General features: G+C 52.6%; 2 protein-coding genes and 3 non-coding genes across 8 annotated transcripts in view; 4 read left to right on the top strand and 1 right to left on the bottom strand.

The window, feature by feature from the left end:
• Positions 1–3,789: 3,789 nt before the first annotated feature.
• TMEM53 (transmembrane protein 53) lies at positions 3,790–10,092 on the bottom strand. The gene is made up of 3 exons (XM_074876214.1): positions 10,013–10,092; positions 9,335–9,447; positions 3,790–7,496 (listed from the first exon to the last, which is right to left on the bottom strand). Exons 1-3 carry the CDS (start codon positions 10,065–10,067, stop codon positions 6,834–6,836), a joined length of 831 nt encoding a protein of 276 aa, XP_074732315.1. The 5' UTR covers positions 10,068–10,092; the 3' UTR covers positions 3,790–6,833.
• A 157-nt stretch (positions 10,093–10,249) lies between these two features.
• The window catches only part of ARMH1 (armadillo like helical domain containing 1), a 17,908-nt gene continuing 7,773 nt past the window's right edge, over positions 10,250–20,384 (top strand). For all 4 annotated transcript variants that reach the window (XM_074876206.1, XM_074876204.1, XM_074876205.1 and 1 more), the window contains exons 1-9: positions 10,250–10,372; positions 11,290–11,393; positions 13,683–13,896; positions 14,268–14,336; positions 14,862–15,028; positions 15,867–16,063; positions 16,234–16,318; positions 19,145–19,267; positions 19,819–19,891. In XM_074876206.1, the coding sequence (XP_074732307.1) occupies positions 13,691–13,896; positions 14,268–14,336; positions 14,862–15,028; positions 15,867–16,063; positions 16,234–16,318; positions 19,145–19,267; positions 19,819–19,891 (920 nt within the window). In that variant the 5' untranslated portion in view covers positions 10,250–10,372; positions 11,290–11,393; positions 13,683–13,690. The remainder of the gene's footprint in view (positions 10,373–11,289; positions 11,394–13,682; positions 13,897–14,267; positions 14,337–14,861; positions 15,029–15,866; positions 16,064–16,233; positions 16,319–19,144; positions 19,268–19,818; positions 19,892–20,384) is intronic.
• LOC141946906 (U5 spliceosomal RNA) lies at positions 16,825–16,939 on the top strand. Its single transcript, XR_012629978.1, has one exon. It is a non-coding gene; the product is annotated as a U5 spliceosomal RNA (small nuclear RNA).
• Positions 17,626–17,740, top strand: LOC141946896 (U5 spliceosomal RNA). Its single transcript, XR_012629968.1, has one exon. It is a non-coding gene; the product is annotated as a U5 spliceosomal RNA (small nuclear RNA).
• On the top strand, positions 18,930–19,044 carry LOC141946905 (U5 spliceosomal RNA). Its single transcript, XR_012629977.1, has one exon. It is a non-coding gene; the product is annotated as a U5 spliceosomal RNA (small nuclear RNA).

The following is a 20,384-nucleotide window of genomic DNA, read 5'->3' as shown; positions in this document are numbered from 1 at the left end:
ACAACGGGGACTGGGAGGCTGCCGGGGCTGGGGGGGTAGAGGTCAGGTTCCCCCCGGCATGGGGCTGGCGCCAATGCTTTTGGTTTACAAACACTTTGCAGACGGGTCAATGGGGTGTTTTCAAACCCCTCCCCATGGCTGCTCCCCCAGGGAAGGGGTGCTGGGGGGTCCCCAGGATGGGGGGGCAGGGGTCAGCAGGGATGTCAGGGACCTCTTCCCATCTGCTGTGGCAAGGATGGGGAAAGGGATGGATTTGGCTGGTTTGTTGGCTGGCAGGGAGCAGCAGAGCACCTCAGCCGCTCTCCAGTCCGCTTTCAGCCCAGCCGAGGCCTGAGGCCAGGGTGAGGGGCAGGAACCCTCCCTCCCTCCCTCCCCCTCCACCCACCCCGCAGCAGGCTGCTAATATTTTATTTAAAATATCTTTAGGAAGCGGAGGGCCGTGATGTATCGGATGTATTGAGAAAATGCTAATGTGTAATAGCGTGTGTCAGGGGCCTCGTTCATCACCCTGCGCCGCCTTCTGGGGGATCCATATCTAATTAACAGTAATGAATGAGGGAGCCCACCTAATGACAGCCCGCCAGTTTGTTATGGAAATGAGGCAATCCCATTAGGCAAAACACTTAATTAAACAAACGCTGGGAGTGGAGGCCAAAGCAGGATGGGCACAGGCCCTTTGGGGGACCAGGGGGCCCTGGTACCCAGCCCCCCACATGCCGGGTGGGGGGCACAAGGGCTGCTGCAGCCCCATAGAGCCGGGTGCCCGTGGTCAAGCCCAGCAGCTGCTGGCTGGGGGAGCTGAGAGGGTCTCACCAGGGGGCAGGGGGGACCTGCCAGGGAAGGGGCAGCGGGGCAGTTCACATTCCGCTCCACATCGATGGGCGCAGAGGCGGCAGAGGCCAAACACAGATTTCCAATCAAACGTGTGTACTTGGCTCCTGCTCTATTGACACTGAAGCAAGAAGGGCTCAAGGTTAATTCCTTATCAATATCCTATTGTCAGCTCATTCATCACCCGGGGAGGGCAGGGGCTGCTCAAGCTCTCCCAGCCTCAGCCCCCATGGGTTTGGGAGGGTGACCGAAGGATGCTGTGCACACCTCTGTCCTCCCCAGCCCTGCCCGGGCAGCCCATCTCTGGCCAGCAGTGCTGGGGTGGGCTTGCAGCCATGTGAGGATGCAGAGATGAGGGGATGGGGGCTCAAGTTCAAAGTGAAGGGAATGGGGGGATGCCGGGCAGGCAGAGCAAGCAGCTTCCCAGTGAGGCACCGTCTCCCTTGCCTATGCCCCGTCTGGCTGCAGGAGCTGTGCATAGGGTGCGTGGCGGGGGTTGGGGTGGTTCAGCTATTGGCTGTGGCCCCCATTTGTGCTATCCTGTCTCCTAACTACCCCCCAAGCCCCCAGCCCTGTGTGCTGGGGGGTCCTGACAGCCTTTTCAGAGAGCAACACTAAGCTCAGCTCCCTCCCCAGGGCTGGTGGCTACAGGGAACCCAAGGGAGCTCCACAGTCCTGATTTGTGGGGTTTCCAGAAGTAGGACCATGGTCTGTCTGACCACAATATTGCAGATTCGCTTAAGAAATAGATAGTCCTCTCTGGGTGATGGAGAGGGAAGTGACGTGACCTGGCCTGCTAACGTGGGAAGGTCAGTAAAGCTATTCCTGCCATGAGACTTTTGTTTTTAACATTCAGTTAAAGCTGAAAGATAGGATCTAGTACAACTTCTCAGAGCAGGCAGCTTTAGAGCTGGATGCTGGTCTACATTAACTCACTATCTTCTCATCATTGGAGTTTGTTCTTGATGGTCTTTTTCCTTGCCTGGAGAGGAGACTTTTTGTGGGAGATGCTCTCAGGCACGCAGAAGTGCTGGGCCAAGCTGTGCTGTTGGGATCTTCTCCAGCATCTGCTCTGCTTGTCTCCTAAACTAGAAATCTCTCCACGCAGGAAAGAGGGGTCCTGCTGCCACCTCGTGGAGTGCTGCTCCTTCCCGGGCCGGAGCATCCCACGGGAGGCCCTCCAACAGCTCCCTTCTCCATCACCTCCACGGGGAGATGGGGACCAGCCTCACCCCTCCCCACCTCGTTTTCTAGGAAGCAGCACCTGGGGTTGGGTTGCTCGGTTCCATTTCTGGCTGTCCACACTTTTCCATCGGTGGCAGAGCTTCGCACATATGCCTGCAGCATCCCAGCACGTACAAAGATGGAGCCTCAGCCCGTATGCAATTTGCCGCCTCAACACACAAAAGGCTCATTTTAAAACCTTTACCAGGTGTGGACACAGGTCAGTCTTCATGCAGGGGCTTGGTTTGAATTACTTGCGCTGCAAGATGCTCCCCCCTGCTCCAAAACGTGACCCCCAGCTGGGCTGGATCATGGTCCCCACCACAGCCTCTCCCGGTGCCACAGGGCACCCTGGCAGCACAGACACCCTCCAGCCCAGCCACACGACCACCCCGACCACTAACTAAGAGGCTTTTTTTTTTTCTTTTTTAAAACCTTCCTGTAACATCACCACTGCCTGGGGAGAGAAGGCAGCACAGGGGAGTGAGGCAGCAGCCAGCTCCCTCATAGGAAACACAGATGGCTTTTGTTGGTGAGAAAAGCTTAATCTGCGCTCTTGCAAAATGAACCTAGGTGGGAAATGTGCAATGGCAGCAGCTGGCCCCTGGGCATCCTCCTCTCCTACCACCGCTGGTGTTTCGCCCACACTGCTCCACCGTCCACGCAAGAGGGCTGGACTGCAGGACAAGTTGCTCCAGGCTCCCCAGGCAGAGATTGCCAGTGCCACATCCTGCTCCCAGACCACGAGGCAAACCCAGAGATGCTGCATTTTGTCTCCCAAAAATCAGATCTGCAATACTCCTCCCATAGCTCATCTCAGATTTACTTGGATTGCCAAAATATCCCAACCTTTGGCTTCCAGTGTTCAGACTGAAGCTCTTTAGGAACATAAGTTGCACCAAACTGTGACAGTTTAGCAAGGATTAAGGGTTTGAGGCTGGGTTTTTTTTTTTTAAATCCAGTAGTGCTTGGATCAGTTCTTGGCTGTGTGCCCTCAGGCTCCAGGTTATTAACCTTCTGTTTCAAATAACAAGCAACAGAAATAAAGAGGGCAGAAGGGGGTGGGGGAAATATACATGCTGTATAGGTAAGAGGGCAATATATCACACAATACATTTAACACACTGCTCATAATCATCATTAAAACTTGCTGCGACATGGAAAGTGAAACCCACCCAGAAGACTGGTGCTGATGACTTCCTCTGTAAATCACTGGCTCGCTCAAGATCCCTCCTCCCCTTAGAGAGGTGTGTACACAAATTACCCCTGAATTTCAAGCCAGTTTTGCAGCAGTGGAAATGCCTGTGAGCTGGTTCCTGCTTATGTAGCACAGGGCACCTCTGACAGTGGAGCTCCTGCAGGCAGCACCCGCTCCCTGCCTGCTGCTCTGGAAAGCGGGGAGGTGGAGCAGAGCTGGACTGAGTTGGGGGAGCAGCAATCCCGTGGCAGGGAGGTGAAGGGGGGGATGGAAGGTATAGCTGACATGCGTGAGGCTCTTCCCGGAGGGATCTTTGCCATCCCATTGCACAGGGACGGAGGGTTTAGCTCCAGCTCCTGCCAGCCACACTCCACCACAGCCTGAGTTCTTAAATAGAAGTTCAACACCCACGGCAATAAACAGGAACAGCAGATTCCCAGCCCAGCACAACTGTATTAATTCAGAGGCGTACATTATGGAGTGTTTAACTGTTCTGTAAATACTGAACCCACAGAAACCAGCATGAGGGCAAGAGCTAGTTAAATAACCTTTATCACCTCTGCTCCCTAAGAGTTTTCACAGTGCCACAAGCAGGCTGGATGCTCAGAAGACGCAGCCCAGCTCTCCAGGAAGGCAGGCAAACGGATCATGGCTCAGGAGTTACGGCACTGACAGCCCAAACCAGGAGCCTGATTTAAAAAGCTGGGAGATCTCTGATGGGATTTCTGGGAATAGGGGACTATGCCTGGATTTTACAGGTCCAAACCCTAGGAACAAGAATTTCGTCATGAAAAGTGGCAGGCTGAAGGCTATCTTACCGCAGCGTAGCCCTCACAGCTCATCTTGGTGGAAGCTGAAACTGGGATCACACCGACAGAAGACTGGACCCCGAACAACAAGAGCTCCTGTACCCGGAGCCAGTTTTTGCTTTAAAAAAATTGAAGACAAACCAGGCCATCAGCACCTTTTCCAGTTAATTCTCTGCTATCTTATACAACCCAGTCCACCCTTTAAAACCATGCCTAACATGGGGTTATTCCTTGCTTTAAATAAGTGTTGCCACGCTAGCCTGCGAAACACAGTTGTGCCGGCCACTGACCACGCCTCACCCCTGCTTCCACTTCTATGAGGCATTGTGGTTCTTGTTTTAAACTTCCAAATTATTTTAGTGCTTCCCAAGAGACCTCCCCCTGCATTTTGATTCAGAACAGCAAGTGCTTTGTAATTGTGGATGACAGCACCCTAAGGGTGGGCAAGACAAGCACAGCAGCCCACAGGCAGCAGACATCTATAAAAAGCCTCGTGCTTGTTACGTTCCTACCTCTTGAGAGCAGCCCCCTGTTCAAACAGGCCCATATCACAGCCCTCCAGAGCCCGATCCTGGCAATCTTTAGGAATTTAAAGTTGGCTAATCCTGTCCGCCACATTATTCATTAGCTTGCAGTGCTGTGACATGGCACAAACATATTAGCAGGCTCTGCTCTCTTTATCCCCGCTTCTCCCCCAAATAAACAACAAAACCCAAAACCAAACATGGCTGAAGTACAGGGCAATGAGCTACTTTTTCACTAGGTGGAAGGAAGTAATTTCTTGTATTACTAGTACCCGCTGCACAGACAGCAAAGACTGATCATCTGAAGAGAACATTATGGGAAAAACATCAAATTTCATGATCATTTGTGGTTTGGAAGTGATTTAAGAAACACCCAGCATAAATCATAGCTCCAAGAGACAGTTTCATTTTTCTCTGCAGTTCCACCTTTCTATTTCTGAGGTCTTTTGGGTTACAGCTGTGCCAGTTTCCCTGCATTTCCAGATGCACAATATAGGCTGCTCAAAGACACACAGTAATAAATGAGCTGTTTTCCAAGAAAGAAAAACTACTCAGGAAAACACACAAAAGACTGGAAGGAAGAGAAACAAAACACAAGACACATTCAAAAATGTTAACTTCAGTCTTTTGGACTGTCATGGTTTGAGCCCAGAGGGCAACTGAGCACCACAGGAGCCACTCACTCCCCACTTCCTCCCCAGTGCTGGGAAGGAGAAAATAAAGCAAAAGGCTCAGGAATCAAGATAAGGACAGAGAGGGATGACTCTCCCGTTATAGTCACAGGCAAAAGACAGACTCGTTAAGGGAAATAGAAGAACATAAATTTAATTCAGATGCTAACAACAACACTTAACAGAGTGGGACAATGAGAAGCATTACTATATCTTAAAAACACCTTCCCCCCACCCCTTCCTTCTTCCCAGACTCAGCTTTGCTCCCAATTTCTCTACCTCCTCCCCACCAGAGGTGCAGGGGGCAGGAAGTGAGGGGTGCAGTCAGTCCCCCTGCTTCTTCCTCCTCAAGGAGAGGGGGATGGGGTGGAGGTGGGGATGGACAGACTTGCATTCCTCCTCTGCTCCAGTGTAGTTCCCCTCTCAAGGGAGACAGTCCTCCACAACTTTCTCCAACATGACTCCTTCCCACGGGCTGCAGCTCTCCCCGAGCTGCTCTGGCATGGGCATGGGGACCCGCACAGGCCGCTGGTCTGCATCTGCTCCACCGGTGACCTCCATGGGTGGCGGGGGGACAGACCTGCCCTCTCACCACAGGCTGCAGGGGGGCTGCACCAGCGCTACTCTCCCCCCTTCCTCCTCCTTCCTTCCACTGACCTCAGTGTTTGCATAGCTGTCCTCCTCACAACTCCCAACTCCTCCTCCCAGGCTCCCCTTCTTAAATATTTTATCGCAGAGGTGCGGCCACCATCACTAACTGGCTCAGCCTTGGCACAGAGGCAGGTCTGACTTGGAGCCAAGGGAGCTTCAAGAAGCTTCTCACAGGGAGCCACAGCTGTAGACCCCTCCCCTGCTATCAAAAACCCCGCCACTCACTCAAAGTCAGCACAGCTGAAGAACACAAAAGTTATCACAAACATTTGAGCTCCCACTGAGGATCAGAGCTTTGACTGCTCTATCTCAGCTATTTAATGAAACCAGATGACAGTCTGGTCATACTGCCCTGCACACACCTTTTCCAGATCTTATACTTGGTTTCTCAGCCTGATCTCCAACAAGGAGTATAACAAGAGCTCGGATGCACCAGGAAAATAGAAAAGTCCTGCAGAACTGCTGCTGTTTGCTCACTGCAAAAGAAAAGAAATGGCAGAGAGGAAAAAAACAAAGACGTGGAAGAGCTGTACTGTAAAATCAGTACAAGGCAGCAAAACATGCACACTGGACATCAGGGACAAGAAGACAACATGGAAAGCAGAGAACAATAGGAGACAGGAAGAAACAAGTAACAGTGTGTGAAATTCTGGTCTGTGACACCTTGGTAAAGCACATCAAGTTCAACCATGCTAGGATTTCACCTTCAGTACTTTAACTTAATCCATATCTACTTTGTGCTATAAGGTGGCTTGTCCAAAGGCCAGCCTGGAGGCTTTCAGACTTGTAGATGGTGTGGGGAGAAAAAAAAAAAAAAAAAAAAGCTATGAAGTCTCTACTTCCCTCCCTTCAAAGACGCAAAGGGGGTGACATTTCCCATACAAGCTGAGCAAAGCAGAGGCAAGCATTGAAGGTCATTACACCACTACAGAGGTGAGCCCCCGACACAGTCAGACAGGAAAGTCGTACAGAGGTTGCTGTAATAGGTGGGATACGCCCGCATATGGCTGACGTGAGCTGAATCCGAGAAGCCTACAGCCTTCACAGAGACGCCAAGCTGCTGTCGGGCATCAGCCATGTGCTTAACTTCACTGGCCTCGATGATGGCATCAGCTTCGGAATAGAGGTAAAGCTCAGGCCACCGCGAGGGCGCTTTCAGCAGGGCGTCGTAATGGCTCTCATGGATGAAGCGGGTCAACGGGTACAGCAAGATCCGCAGCACGACCGCTGTAGTAGCAAAAGCGAATAAGAGGAAATACTTCAGCAGCACATTCGTGGATACTAAGACAGTTGCCAAGGCACGAAGGCCTCCTCTCAAGTTTCTTCTGCCAGGGGCACTATCAAAAATGGTGCCTGCCACTTTGAGGTTCTTAAATGGCTTGTGAGTGTGGAGAGCCTCAATGATGTAACGGTACAGCATGACACCACCATTGCTAAAAACATGAAAAAGAACTGGTCTGTTTTCAACACTGTAGTCAAAGAGCAGCTCCAGGAGTTGCCTGGCTGGGGTCTGGAGGGATCTGATGCCAAAGGTCTCCGAGAAGAATATCATCCTCCATGGAGCCGTGTAGCGGATGACAGTGCACCCCTAAGAACAGAAAGAGACCCCACAGACATTAAGGCTTTGCTGTAAATTACGTGGAGTAGGCAAGCATCAGTACAAAGAATGTGAAAATTTGGGACAGGTTAACAACAGAAACCACAGAGCCAGAAGAAAATCTTTAGCTTCAGTAGCAAGGCACCAATAGGAATAGGATTATATTAATCATAACAGCACACAGTATTACAAAAAGGTTTCTGCAGTAGCAGAGGCCTGGATTTGATGATGTTTGAGATCCTGTCAAATCCTGGGCTAACTGGCACAGCCCCTGGGGCCGCTGCCAACCAAGCTTTTATAGCTGTTAGTCTTCACCCAGGAAGAGAAAACCACCTCCCTGATTCTCAGACCTCAGTATCAGCCATTTTAGTGAGGAAAGCCTGCTCTGGTACACATTTACTTCATGATACTGAAACAACTACAAGAAGGAGGAGGAAATTCTTCCTGACCTTGGATAGTACTTGTTTGCAGCTCTAAGACTCAACCAGAATCAACACTGACATGACTTTCATAAGACTTTCTGAAACACTCCAGGTGTGCAAATGAAGAGCACTGGTTCAGAGATTCAGAACACCTGAGCAATTTACAGTTAAGGCCTTACATTTACATGCAGACTGAGAAACAGGATATTGGAAGAATTTCTAAATAGAGCAGATGGAACTACATTTATAAATGCCTTAGATCTTTTCTATCACCTTAATTCACTGATGTTACACACTGACAAACACAAGGCAAAGCCATCAAGACAGCCCTCCTGCCTAGAGCTCCCTAAAGAGTGAAAGAAGAAGAGGATATCAGGTTCTTAAAACAAAGTCTTCTGTACCATCTCGCCATGGTTGCAGCCACTTCCTCATTAGGGAGCTGAGAAAACCCTTTCTTTCCTTCCCCATTCTTATCATACTTCTGATAGAAAAGTATTTTCAAAAAAGTTGGCATGCTTCTGTGTAATGTGCTCCTCATCTGCCCAGCAGCATCTTTGTCACAACAGTCACTTAACGATTAATTCTTCACTAGAACAAGGCAATTCATGACTCTTGCACTGCATTACACATTGTACTTGTTCATGTACAAACTATAGCTGATAAACACAAGATCCTTGTATGCTGACAGTAAAAAAAAAAAAAAAAAAAAAAAAGAGTCTAAAGTTTTACCGGGTCCCCATACTACAATCTGCAGCCATTCCAGTAAAATACAGTATTAGAAAGGAAAATAGCATAACTTGTGGAACTAGCAATCGGACAGACCTCTCCAGTTCAAACACAAGGAGTTCCTAGTGAGCAGGTTTGACTATCATAGGATGCCTGTTTCACAGACAGGATAAAATGAATTTGGATTACAACATTTAGATGAATCATCTTCACAGGAAGGAAAAGCTGAAGGAGCAACAGATGCTGACATGCTCTGGCAGCCCTCAGCCTGGCCTTACCAAGTCTATGCTGTGGCCTATTAGCAAGCAGTAAATGCATAATCTTTACCCACATGTTTACCTGTTTGGAAAGCTAACACAGTTCACATCATTCCTGAATAATCTCACAACTTTAAATGCCTTAAAATACTCCAGCGATTCACATTAACAGCAGCAATTTTCTCCAAGGAAGTATTTTTGTTTCAGCTGCACGCACAAAGATGACATCAGCAACTGTTAGATAACGCTGCTGCCTGGGCTCCGAGAGACAAGGAGCTTTCAATGACAAGGGAACTCACCACTCACTCCCAATGACTCTTCAGACTGAAAGAGGCTTTAAAGTCATTTTACCAACATGCAGGAAAGAGGCAGTTTCTCAGAGAGCTGTATGACAGTGTCATGAAAATATAAATAAGCTACTCACCTTCTGACTATAGATTGTGCTGTATTTGGCCAGGTATTTGTCCTGGCAGCCTGCCCAACCTAGAAGGATCACCACAGGCTGATCATCTGCATGCCCTCTCTCTGTACTGCTCTCTGGAACAAATCACAAGATTTAAAATAATCCTTCAGTCTATCAGAATCAGAACTTATGGCAACGTGCCTGGTTAATAAAGTTTAAAGATAACAGTGAAGCAGGTATTAGCTTTATTTCCCAGTTATGACTGTCTCATCCCTGTTTCCCACTGTGGGCACGCTCAGCAGCACAGCACAGTTTCAATCCCTGCAGCTTCCCAAAGCTCTGCACTGATGCAAAAACCAGCAGCGTGCAGATCGCTGCGGGGGCAAAGACCCCCTCCTCACGCCTCCCGTGACCTGGGGAGGCGCCACAGACTGGGGCCCGCTTCCAGGTGGGAACGGGAAGCATCCTGCCCTGCCCTCCAGGAACTACCAGACACCTGGTACGGCACAAGCGTCCCCCAGCTCCCTCCCTCCGTGTCCTGACGGGCCCGATCGCCCACACTCCACCCACAGGGGTCCCCCCCCTTCCACCCTCAAGGGGTCCTCCAATCCCTCCTGCCACTGGGGTCCCCCAGGCTGCCCGCCCACTTTCCCCCAGCCCTTCACCCTCGGGGCCCCCCAGACCCGCTCGCCCCCGCACCGCGGGCCTCCCCCGGCGCCAGCTCCACCGCCGCCTCCAGCCCGCGGACCCCCATGGCGGCGCACTCCCGCCTCACACCCCACCGGCGCTTCCGTTCTCCCCACCGGAAGCTCCGCCCCCCTGCCCCTCACGCAGCCAATGGGAAAGCAAATCTCCCACCCCGCCTCCCTCTCCGACCCCTCCCCTCCGCCCCTCCCACTTCCTTAGCAACGCGCCCTTAGCACCCGGCCCAGGAGTGGCGCCCCACCCACTGGTGGGGGAAACTGGACCACCCATTGGGCCGAGGGAGGCAAAGGCGGGCCGCGATTGGTTCGGCTGCGATGTCAGTTATTCTGCGGGGTATCCGCCCCCCCGGGAAAGGTGAGAGGGAGTGAGGGACTGAGGCGGGCGCTGCGGTTGGGGGGGTTGTAGGGCCTGGGGGGGTCGGAATGAGGGGAATTGTAGGGTCTGGAGTGGGGGTCGCAGTCAGGGGGCTGGGAGATAAGGTGGGCATGGGGGCTGAGGGGGGTTGTTGGTCCTGAGCTGGACGTTTGGGCCAGTGGGGGCAGACATGGGGGTGGGGTGGGCACTGGGATGAGGGAGTGTGTGAGGTACTGTAGGGCCTGGGGTGGGTTTTGGGTGTGTGGGGGAGCACAGGGCCTGTGGTTGCACTGGATCAGGCCTGGAAGGACAGTTGGGCCTGGGATGGGGGATGTTGAGGCTGCAGTGGATTAGAGGAGGTAGGTACTGGGATGGATGTAGGGGTCGGTGTAGGGCCTGGCTGCAGGTGAGGGGAGTGCAGGGGCTAGGTTTGGGGTTGTGGCTGGGGTTAAGTGTGGGGCTGGGAGGCAGGACATGCAGGTGAGAGAGGAGCCAGTGGGACTGGGTTGATGGGGGCTGGGTAGAGGGCATTGGGGTACACTGAGGAAGGTGCATTGTGTGTGAGGAGGGTTGCGGGGGACTTGAGGTATGCCAGGAGAGGGTGAAACCTGCTAGGAAAACAGAAGCTCCACATTTTGCTTGAGGCTGGGCGCAACCTTGATGTTGCAAGATACAAAGGTAACACCAAATCACCGTCACTCTGCCCTTCCACGAGTCCAAGGCTATCCGTCCCTGGCACCTCACACTCAGACTGAGGCTGACGCAGCACCAGTCTGCCTTTTGATCTCAATCCGATGATTTAGCAGCACTCTGGATGTAAAGAACTGCTGAATTGCCAGAGCCAGTTCCTAAATCACTTGTGTTTTTCTTGGCAGGAATAAAGCACTGCCCTGACTCAGCCTTGTTTTGATTATTAGGTCCAACGGACTGGGGTGGCAGCCCAGCACTGTTGAGAGCAGAGTTTAAAACCAGCAAACAGGAGTTATGCGCTGATGCTAGCACTGACAAACGGCTCAGGCAAGTCATTTAACTTCCCTGTGTCTGTATGTTCCCATATGTAAGCTGGTCATAATAGAAATATTCATGTACGTTTTCAGGGTACTTTACAATGTCAGCTTAAAGACTACTATGTCAGCAGATACTGTTATTATAGCAGCCAGGGACAGATACTGCTGTATCCTCAGACACCTCATGTGATCATTGTTTCAAACTCTTTTTTTTGCCATTGATTCATAGGCAAGCCTTTTGTATCACTAAAATCCTCACGTCCAGAGGCTGGTGCTGGTATTTCTGAATAGTGGGGGCTTACTGCGGCTTTATAATAAAAATAGGATAGCATTACACCACCAGCATCTTAAACATAAATATGGAAACTTTAATTTAGAATCAATTTTGGGATGTTTCAGACTGTAAAGTTCTTTTAACTAGATCTCTGTTGAGGACAGAGGAGCACTTTATGGGACTGTAAATTTCATGCAAACAGTCTCTGTGAAATACAGATTCCCCCTACACACTAGCTGTTCTCTCAATATCAATCATACGCCTTGCAAGTAATGTTTCACAAATATTCTGTAAATCACAGGAAAATGCTCACAATAATGTGAAATATGACTTTCACTTGACTGTTTCACCAGAGGCCCCTAACAGGCCATTCTCCTGTCAGCACTAACATTTGTTATGGCTAATAACATTTTCAATCACAACTATTTTGGAAAAATGGATTTATTTTAAACCTGCTTCCCTGCAAAGGAGATCCAGAAAACACCCTGACAAGGACACAGACTCCTTACAGAGCACAGACCGTTAATTCTCAAATGAAATTTCATCTCATCTTAATTCTCAAACATCGTTTCTTAGCCAGATTTTTGAAGACTTTGTTTGTTTGTCTTCTGGCACGGAGGTACATGTTCATGTCTTGGTCATTGTTTTTAGCCTGGTTCAGATAATAGCAACAGAAAGTTACTTTTGAGCAGGTATCTTGGGGGTATTCTGGAACTGATTTGGAATTTTGCTCCAGATTCTAGGAGAAAAGGCCTAAGAACTTTGTAAGTAGGAAATTGGTAATCTTGGCAACTGGTATTACATTGAAAGAAACTTCTTATTCCGAACCCAAAGATTTTGTGTCATTTTAACTTTTTTTTTCTTAAAACACACTTTAAATAAAACCTAAATTGTGCTTTTCTTATGTAGGAAGTCCAAGAACTGTATTAGACAAGGCATGAATTCCTTTCTTATCCTCAGGCATGTTGATACAGCTTGGTGGAGGACAACGCATCTGTGTTAATGCCACTGTCTGTGACCTTGTCCCTCTTTCTGCATCTGTGTACATACACAGATACTGATGTTTAACTGCGAGGCTCCTTGAGGTTGGTCAGTGTCTTAAAGCCAAGTGCATACACGTCAGTGGAATTCTCACCTACCTGAATGAACGGAGAGCTTAATCCTCTGACATTTCATTCCTCTACTAAGTGCACCTTCACATTTGTCAAGCTGGAATAGGGGATATCATATGAGCCAGAAGTGTGTCAAGGAAATTTGGCAAAATATGGATTGCTTTATTTAACACCTGTTTGAAGGGGCAGGAGGAAGTGCAGGCAAGGGATGTTTCCGAAGCTTCTGTCTTCTTGCCTATAGTTCTTATCATTTCAGGTTTTCTTACATTGTTTAAAAACATGCCATAGAAATTAGATAAGAAAAAAACAGAGCAAATACCTGTCATGCCAAAGGGTCCCAAAGCACTCTTACTGCTAAGACCAAGCACATCTTCCTGGAGTGGATGTGGGCCTAGTCCAAATGACTGTTGCTCCATCACGTGAGTGAGGGCATGCTGTGCCGCTGTGCTAACAGGCATTTACAGCCCCCTTGACCCTGTCACTCCCCACAAATCCATACCTATTTGTGCTCTCATTTCACCCTATTTATTCCCTGGCAGGTCAGATATGAGATGCAGTGTTCATATCATGAGGTGAGTGAGAAACCAAGGCTGGGCTGATGGGTAACATCAAAATGACTTTATTAACAGAGCAGAGAAGAGAGCTCCTGTGGTGAAGCCACCTGCCCTGGAATATAATCTCAAGACTGTAGCAGATTCATTGTGCAGCTTCAGACATACCAGAAACTCTCCTTTTGCCTCAGTTTTCCTATCTATGAAATGAGTATAAAGGAAAATGAGGTTAAATTAATGGCTAGTAAGTGCTTTAATATTATTTGCCAGAGATTTTAAATGTGATTCTGCTGGTAATTCCTTAGTACAGACTTTTTCTATCTTCAAAGTCCTTTTTGAACTTCTTTCTCACTTTTCTCTAGGCAGAAGAGATCATGACTTCTGTCAAAGAGCAGGAAGCCATCAGGAAGCTCCTGGTTTTCTTGCGGGAATGGGATAGTGCCCACAAAGTTGCTCGAAGCTGCATCCTGGACAACTTCATTAAAAGCAACGATGGCAAGACAGAACCAGAGCTGGAGCTGGAGTTCTCCCAGGGAGCCAGCTTGTTTCTGGCTCGCCTTACAGTGTGGCTCAGGATGACGTATCTATTCCCTTGGACAGCTGGAGGTGGCGTGTGGTAGTGGGATGGAGAGGAGGGGAAAGTTCTCTACCGAAAATGTGTTTAAAGAATAAGCCTCTATATGGAGACATCCATATGTAGCTGCAGGGTTAAAAGAAAAAAAGGCTATCTGAAGATGGAACTGAAAGGAAAGCCATATAACCTGTTTCTCAGGGACCTAGAATTAGTGTTTTTTCTCACATTGGGATGAGCATGCTGCCTCTGCCCACCTGTGAGAAGAAGGTCCATGCTCTCTCACAGAGGGAGTACCCAGTTCAGACCTCCACATTGTCAAAGGCAGCCTGGGGGACACCACGGTGGTCTGTAAATCTCTCCTTAGCCTTGTCAAACAGCTACGTGTACAGCACGTGCCTCAACAAGCTGCTCAAGTCCATTGGCATCTTCCTATCTGCTGCAAGTGGGTGAGTATAGAACGTCACTGTGTGAGAGGTGCCATGGGGAAGGCACACCAGGGTGAGGGGGAGAGTAGATAAAGAAAATAACAAGTCCTTGGCCATCTTTTGGGAGGGCTGTGTAAGCATTTCAGGCAAGGCAGGCCCCAGTGAGGCTTGTGGTAGGAATTTGAAATTAATGCTCTCGAAAGCAAATCCACCTCTTGTGCATGTCTCCAGAGCCACCAGGTCACTGACACAATGTGGAAGGAGTATGGTGAGAACCTCAACATGGAGACAGGGCTTTCTGTGCCTGTGGTTTGATATCGGAAATGAGCTTGTGGTAAAACAGGAGCTGGTGACCTGCAAAGCATGCTGCTGGCAGGCACCTGCCTCTGCGCTCCAGGCTGGGCCTCCTTGGGTTCACTGCCCCAGCACCGGGCACCCGCTCCAGTGAGGCAGGAGGTGATGGCCCCAGGAGCATGCCGAGCTGACAGAGGAAGATGAGTTCCAAGGTGGGTGACACTTTTGACTTTGTTCCCCCTATCCTTGCAGACACAGATACCTTCTTGAATTTCTGGAGATTGGAGGTGTTGTGATTCTCCTGGAAATACTAGGGCTGAACCACCTGAAACAAGAGGACAAAAGGGAGTCTGTAAAGCTGCTGCAGCTCGTCGCAGACGCTGGCAGGAAGTATAAGGAGCTCATTTGTGAAAGCTACGGTAGGCGGCGTGTCCATCCGTGCTTTTTCCTAATTCAGGCAAGGATGTTCTCCCTGACCTCTGGCCCCCAGGGCTGCCTGCGGCACTGAGCCACTCCCTTCCCTCCACCTGCCGGATGGCAGATTGCCGCTGCGTTTCTCTGGCTGGAAGGAGTTCAGAGTCTCGGCTATTGTTGAGCAGCTGCATTTCATCCCCTCTCTCTGTTTTTAATGAGCTCGTTTTCTTTACAGTCATTTCTTTTGATGCGGTATTGCTGTCCTGCCGGTGGCAACTGCTCTGGTTAAAACCACAAAACAGTTTCCATTCTTACCTGCATCATTCACTTACTGCAAACTTTTCCAGACTTCCCCTCTGGGGGTGGGTGGGTTTTGTGGCTTGTATCTTTTGAAAGAACATTACAGTGGGTTTTTTTCTGTTTTTTCTCCTGGGCACTGGAAGTCAAACCATGTTAGTTGTTCTGTAGTTCAGATTACATTGTCAGAGACTGTGGGGTGATACCTGCCCCCACAGCTTCCTCCAAGGCAGACAAAGCGGCAGGATCAGCAGAGGGTTCCTTAGCAGCACCACTGGCATCCCAGTGACAGACCCTCTGCTGGTGTAAATACCCACAGAAGGCCCTTGGCCACCTACTCCAGCTGAGAATTTTGCCAGCTGGTTTTCCAGTTGGTGGTGTGGCTCCTGACAAGGACAATGAACTTTTTTTCCTGGCTTCTGTTTCTCAAGCCACCCTTGGAGTGGGATGCGGTGCCAGGCTCTCTCAGGGGTGACAGTGAAACCGCTGAGATGGGTGACCGAGACTCATCCAGGCACATGACTTGGTGGCTCTTTCTCTGCACAGGGGTGCAATCCCTCACTGCGTTCCTCGCTGCTTCCGACTCAGCAGAGGCTCAAGAAGACGTGCAGGTGCTGCTGGACTCTTTGGGCCACGGCAATCCCAAGTACCAGAACCAAGTCTACAAAGGCCTCGTTGCTGTGCTGCTGTGCACCTCCCCCCGAGCCCAGCAGCTGGCCCTGCAGACGCTCAGGAGCATGCTGGTGGGTAGCGGGTCTCGCTGGGGGCAAAGGGCAGCGTTACCTTCTGCGTCTGCCCTTCCCGCCCTGGCTGGAGCTGTGCCAGTCTCCTTGGCATGGAGGGGAGCACTGGCCTGGAAGAGGACAGCCTGTGTAAAAACTGTCCTTGTCACCCTGCCCTTTTTTTCCCCCAGGACATGGTGGGAGAGATGGCCTCCGTCCTTGTGGAGCCCGTGCTGGGCGTGCTGTGCTCCGTGCACCTGGGGGTCCAGTACGAAGGTAGGATCCCCCCAGCCCCCCTGGGCTGTGCCTGAGCAGGTCTGAGCCGGGCTGTGGCTGGAGTTGGGCACCTCCAGGCCTGGGCCAATGGGGCAGGGGTGTGGGGATGGCCGTGGAGGTGAGAGGGAGAGGAGAAGGGGAGTGGGAGCAGGAGCGGCCGGGCGGGTGGGTGGGCGGGTGGGCGGGCGCAGCAGCCCCCGCAGAGCCCCCTGCTCCCACCGGGCGGCGGCCCCGCTCGGCGGGGCGGGCCGTGAGCGCCTCATTAGCACGCGACTCGTTAGCATTCGTCTTATTTGCATACCCAGGGTGCCCCGCGGAGCGGCTGCGGCCAGCCTTACCGGGGCTGCGGGGCTCGCCGCCGAGCGCGGCGCCGGACCCCTGTGCGGGGTCAGGGGTCCGAGCCGGGGCGGCGCGGCGGGGACCGGGCGGGAGCGACGGGAGTCGCCGTGTGCTGCGGAGCGACAGCCAGGGGTGGGTACGTGCGCGAGGGGGACTAGAATTAGTTATGCTTCGCGTTTCTCTTCAAACCGTATAAATCTTTCGCCTTTTACTAAAGATTTCCGTGGAGAGGAACAAGAAGGAGTGCTAAGAATTTTTTTTAGGCTTCGCTTCGGTGAGGCTGCGTTTTCGCCGGTTAAAGACAGAGCTATTTAGGAAGTGAGAGTTGAAGAGCGGGAGACAAGTGAAGTGTTCTCCTGGGATGGGCTGAGGGGTCTGTTCTCGTGCCCCCGGCGGAGGTCTGGGCCCCCGCCGCAGCGCTGACCCCGCTGCTCGGTCCTCTCCGTACTGCCCCTGTCCCGCCGGGGCCGCCGCCTCATTCCCCTTGTCTGGCCAAAAGATGAGCGAGCCATCGGGCGGGGGCCCGGGCGGCCCTTTCTCCCGGTCCGGGCGGTGCAGCGGGGACTTGGTCCTTGGGGGCGTACGGCGGCTTCTCCCGGAGCCGGTTTTTCGCCTCTGCGCGGCGCTGCCCGGGGGGACGACGCTGCTGCAGCCCAGGCACCGCCGGGTCCTCGCCCGCTGCTCCGCTCCGCTGGCCCGTCCCCGCCCGGCGCTGCCTCCCGCCCGCCGGCGGCCTCATTACCATATGATTAGCATACCCAGGGTGCAGCGCGGCTCAGCGCCGTGCCGGTTCCGCTGGTCATCGCCCCCCGACCAGCGGAGACGGGAGGCTCAGGCCGAGGGGGGCTGCGGGTAGGAGCGGCGGGGCGGTGGCGGGGCGGGAGGGGCGACGGGGGGGTCGGAGTCGGGTCGCCATGTCCTGTGGGGCGACAGCCGAGGGTGGGTACTTGTGCGGGGAGTCAGCAGTTATACTCCGGTTTCTCTTCAGATCGTATAAATCTTTCGCCTTTTACTAAAGATTTCCGTGGAGAGGAACAAGCACGAGTGTCGAGAAATTTTTTGAGGCTCCATTTCGGTGGAGCTGCCCCTTTCCGGTTAAAAGTAGAGCGATGGGTAGGGATGTACTCGCCATACCGGGGCGGTCGAGTTTCCGTCTCCCCGCGGCTGCGCTAGGCTCACTTTTAGATGAGAGCGCGTTCGCTGAGTGCGGGCCCAGGGGCTCGGCTGCGGGTCTCTGCGAGAGCACCAGGCCCGGCCGGCTGCCCCGGGGATTCCCGAGCCCCGCGCCGTTGTGCTCGGCGGCACGAACGCGGGGGTTGGCGGGGGGGGCCGCTGCTCGGGGCGGGACTGGGCGCCGGCCGGGGGGCGAGTGGTTTCATAGAATCCGGGAATCATCTCGGTTGGAAAAGACCGTGAAGCTCCTCCAGTGCAACCATGAACCTCACCCTGACCGTTCCCAACTCCACCGGACCCCTCAGCGCTGGGTCAGCCCGACTCTTCAACCCCTCCAGGGATGGGGACTCCACCACCTCCCTGGGCAGCCCATTCCAACGCCCAACAACCCGTTCTGCAAAGAAATACTTCCTAACATCCAGTCTAAACCTTCCCTGGCGCAGCTTGAGGCCGTTCCCTCTTGTCCTGTCGCTCGTTCCTTGGTTCCAGAGGCTCATCCCCAGCTCTCTGCACCCTCCGTTCAGGGAGTTGTGGAGGGCGATGAGGTGCCTCACTTGTCTGTCTCAGGTTTTATCTTCCTCCGTAACTTTCTGTCCCTTTTCCTTACAATTTTGCAAAGTTACTATTATTTCGTTGTAATACGTAATGTAATTTTCGTTGTATTTGTATGGAGTTTCTCCCTGTTCCTCTTCCCGCTCTTCCCCCCTCCCGCCGCGGGGGGGGAGCGAGCGAGCGAGCGGCCGTGCGGCGCTCAGGGGCCGCCTGGGCTGGCCCCGGGCCGGGGAGCCACAGGCGCTGCCCGGGCGGGGGGCGCAGGGAGCGGCCCCGGGGCCCCTCCGCGCCCCGCCCGGCTCATCAGCAGGAGCGTCATTAGCAGCGGGCTGATTTGCATACCCAGGGTGCCCCGCGGCTCTGTGCCGGCCCGGCCGGTGGCGGCCGCCGCCGCCGGTCCGAGCTGTTCGGGTGTCGCGGCCCGTGCGGTGGGCCGGGCGGGGCCGGGGCGGGTGTGGGTCGGCGGGAGCGGGTGGGGGGCGTGTGTCGCCGTGAGTTGTGGGTCGTGGGGCAGGCGGGCGGTGTGCCGTGGGGAGGAGTGGGCGCTATACTCCGGTTTCTCTTCAGATCGTATAAATCTTTCGCCTTTTACTAAAGATTTCCGTGGAGAGGAACAAGCACGAGTGTCGATGAATTTTTTGAGGCTCCATTTCGATGGAGCTACCCCTTTTTTTGGTTAAAAACAGAACAGGCTGTTACGGGCTTTATACAGCTTTTTGAAAAGCAGTCAGTCGTGTTGACAGTGGCTCCCCTCTTCTTCAGCTATCCAGCTGCTGAAGGGCCTCCTGGCCCACCAGGTCCGGCCAACGCTGCTGAAGGGCCTGGTTGCGTTACTGACACCATCCGGGAAGAAAACATTGGCCTTCTGCGACGAGACCTCCCAAGGTATAAGAACTGACCACGGCCTCCCGATACACAGCAGGCTGCAGCCCGCCGGGGCAACCAGGGGTGTTCTCCCGGGGGTGCTTCTCCCAGGGTCCCTCATCTCCTTCTGCAGGGCTTAGCCATCGCCCTGACTCGTAGGGGAGGAGGTGCAGGGGCCTGTCCCCTGAGGCAAGGGGCAGCAGCAAGGGCTGCCCGGGCTGAGGCGGTGCTTGCCTGCAGCACCGGTGCCAGCGTGCAGCCCTCCAGAGACCCGCTGAGGTCTGCTGTCCGCTGGGCGAGGATGATGAACAGTCCCAGCGCTGGGTGTTTCCTCCCCGACTCAGCAGAGAGGGTGGTAGTGCCCCCAGGCGCTCTGAGCTGTGGGCATCGAGCACACAGATCCTTGCAGGGTACTGTGTATGTTACATAGCCACAGGGTTTCCTTAAGGCGTGTTTCCTGAAAAACTACATCCTCCTTTCATGCTAGCACTGTAACTCCACCTCCCCGCCCTTCTAACATCTTAGAAGTGTTTCAAAGCATCATTCTCACCTTCCTAAGGTTTCTCATGCAGACCCGACCACACTGTGCCCGAGGGAGCCCGTGCTGGTGTATGTTCAGCAGGCAGCTGCCGCAAAAGCCGTCGGGTAAGAAACTCTGGAACAAAATCTAGAGGAGTATAAAAAGGACTTTAGAGAAGTGGCTTCCTTTGGGTAGGGAAGGACTGGGACCTGTTCCTCCCAGAGAGCATTCACCTTTTCACCTCTGGCACTGTTCTCTGGCTGAGTACCCCAGCCCTGCTAAGACTCCTGTACTAGGCTGTTTGGAGATGGGGTGTGTTCAGGAGCTGCTGGGTGGTGGGTTGGCCCTGCCTGGACATCACATGCCCACCAAAGCCATTCTATCACTCCCCTCCTCATCTGGACGGGGAGAGAAAATATAACGAAAGGTTCATGGGTCGAGATAACTCACCAGTTACTGTCATGGGCAAAACAGAATCAACCTGGGGAAATCAGCTTAATTTATTACCAATCAAATCAGAGTAAGATAATGAGAAATAAAACCAAATCTTAAAACACCTTCCCTCCACCCCTCTCATCTTCCCGAGTTTAACTTTACTCCCAATTTCTCAACCTCCTC

The sequence above is a fragment of the Strix uralensis genome, chromosome 8, assembly GCF_047716275.1.
Source record: "Strix uralensis isolate ZFMK-TIS-50842 chromosome 8, bStrUra1, whole genome shotgun sequence".
NCBI classification, from domain to species: domain Eukaryota; kingdom Metazoa; phylum Chordata; class Aves; order Strigiformes; family Strigidae; genus Strix; species Strix uralensis.
Note: the sequence above shows the minus strand (reverse complement) of the source record. Positions and strands in the feature narration are given on the sequence as shown.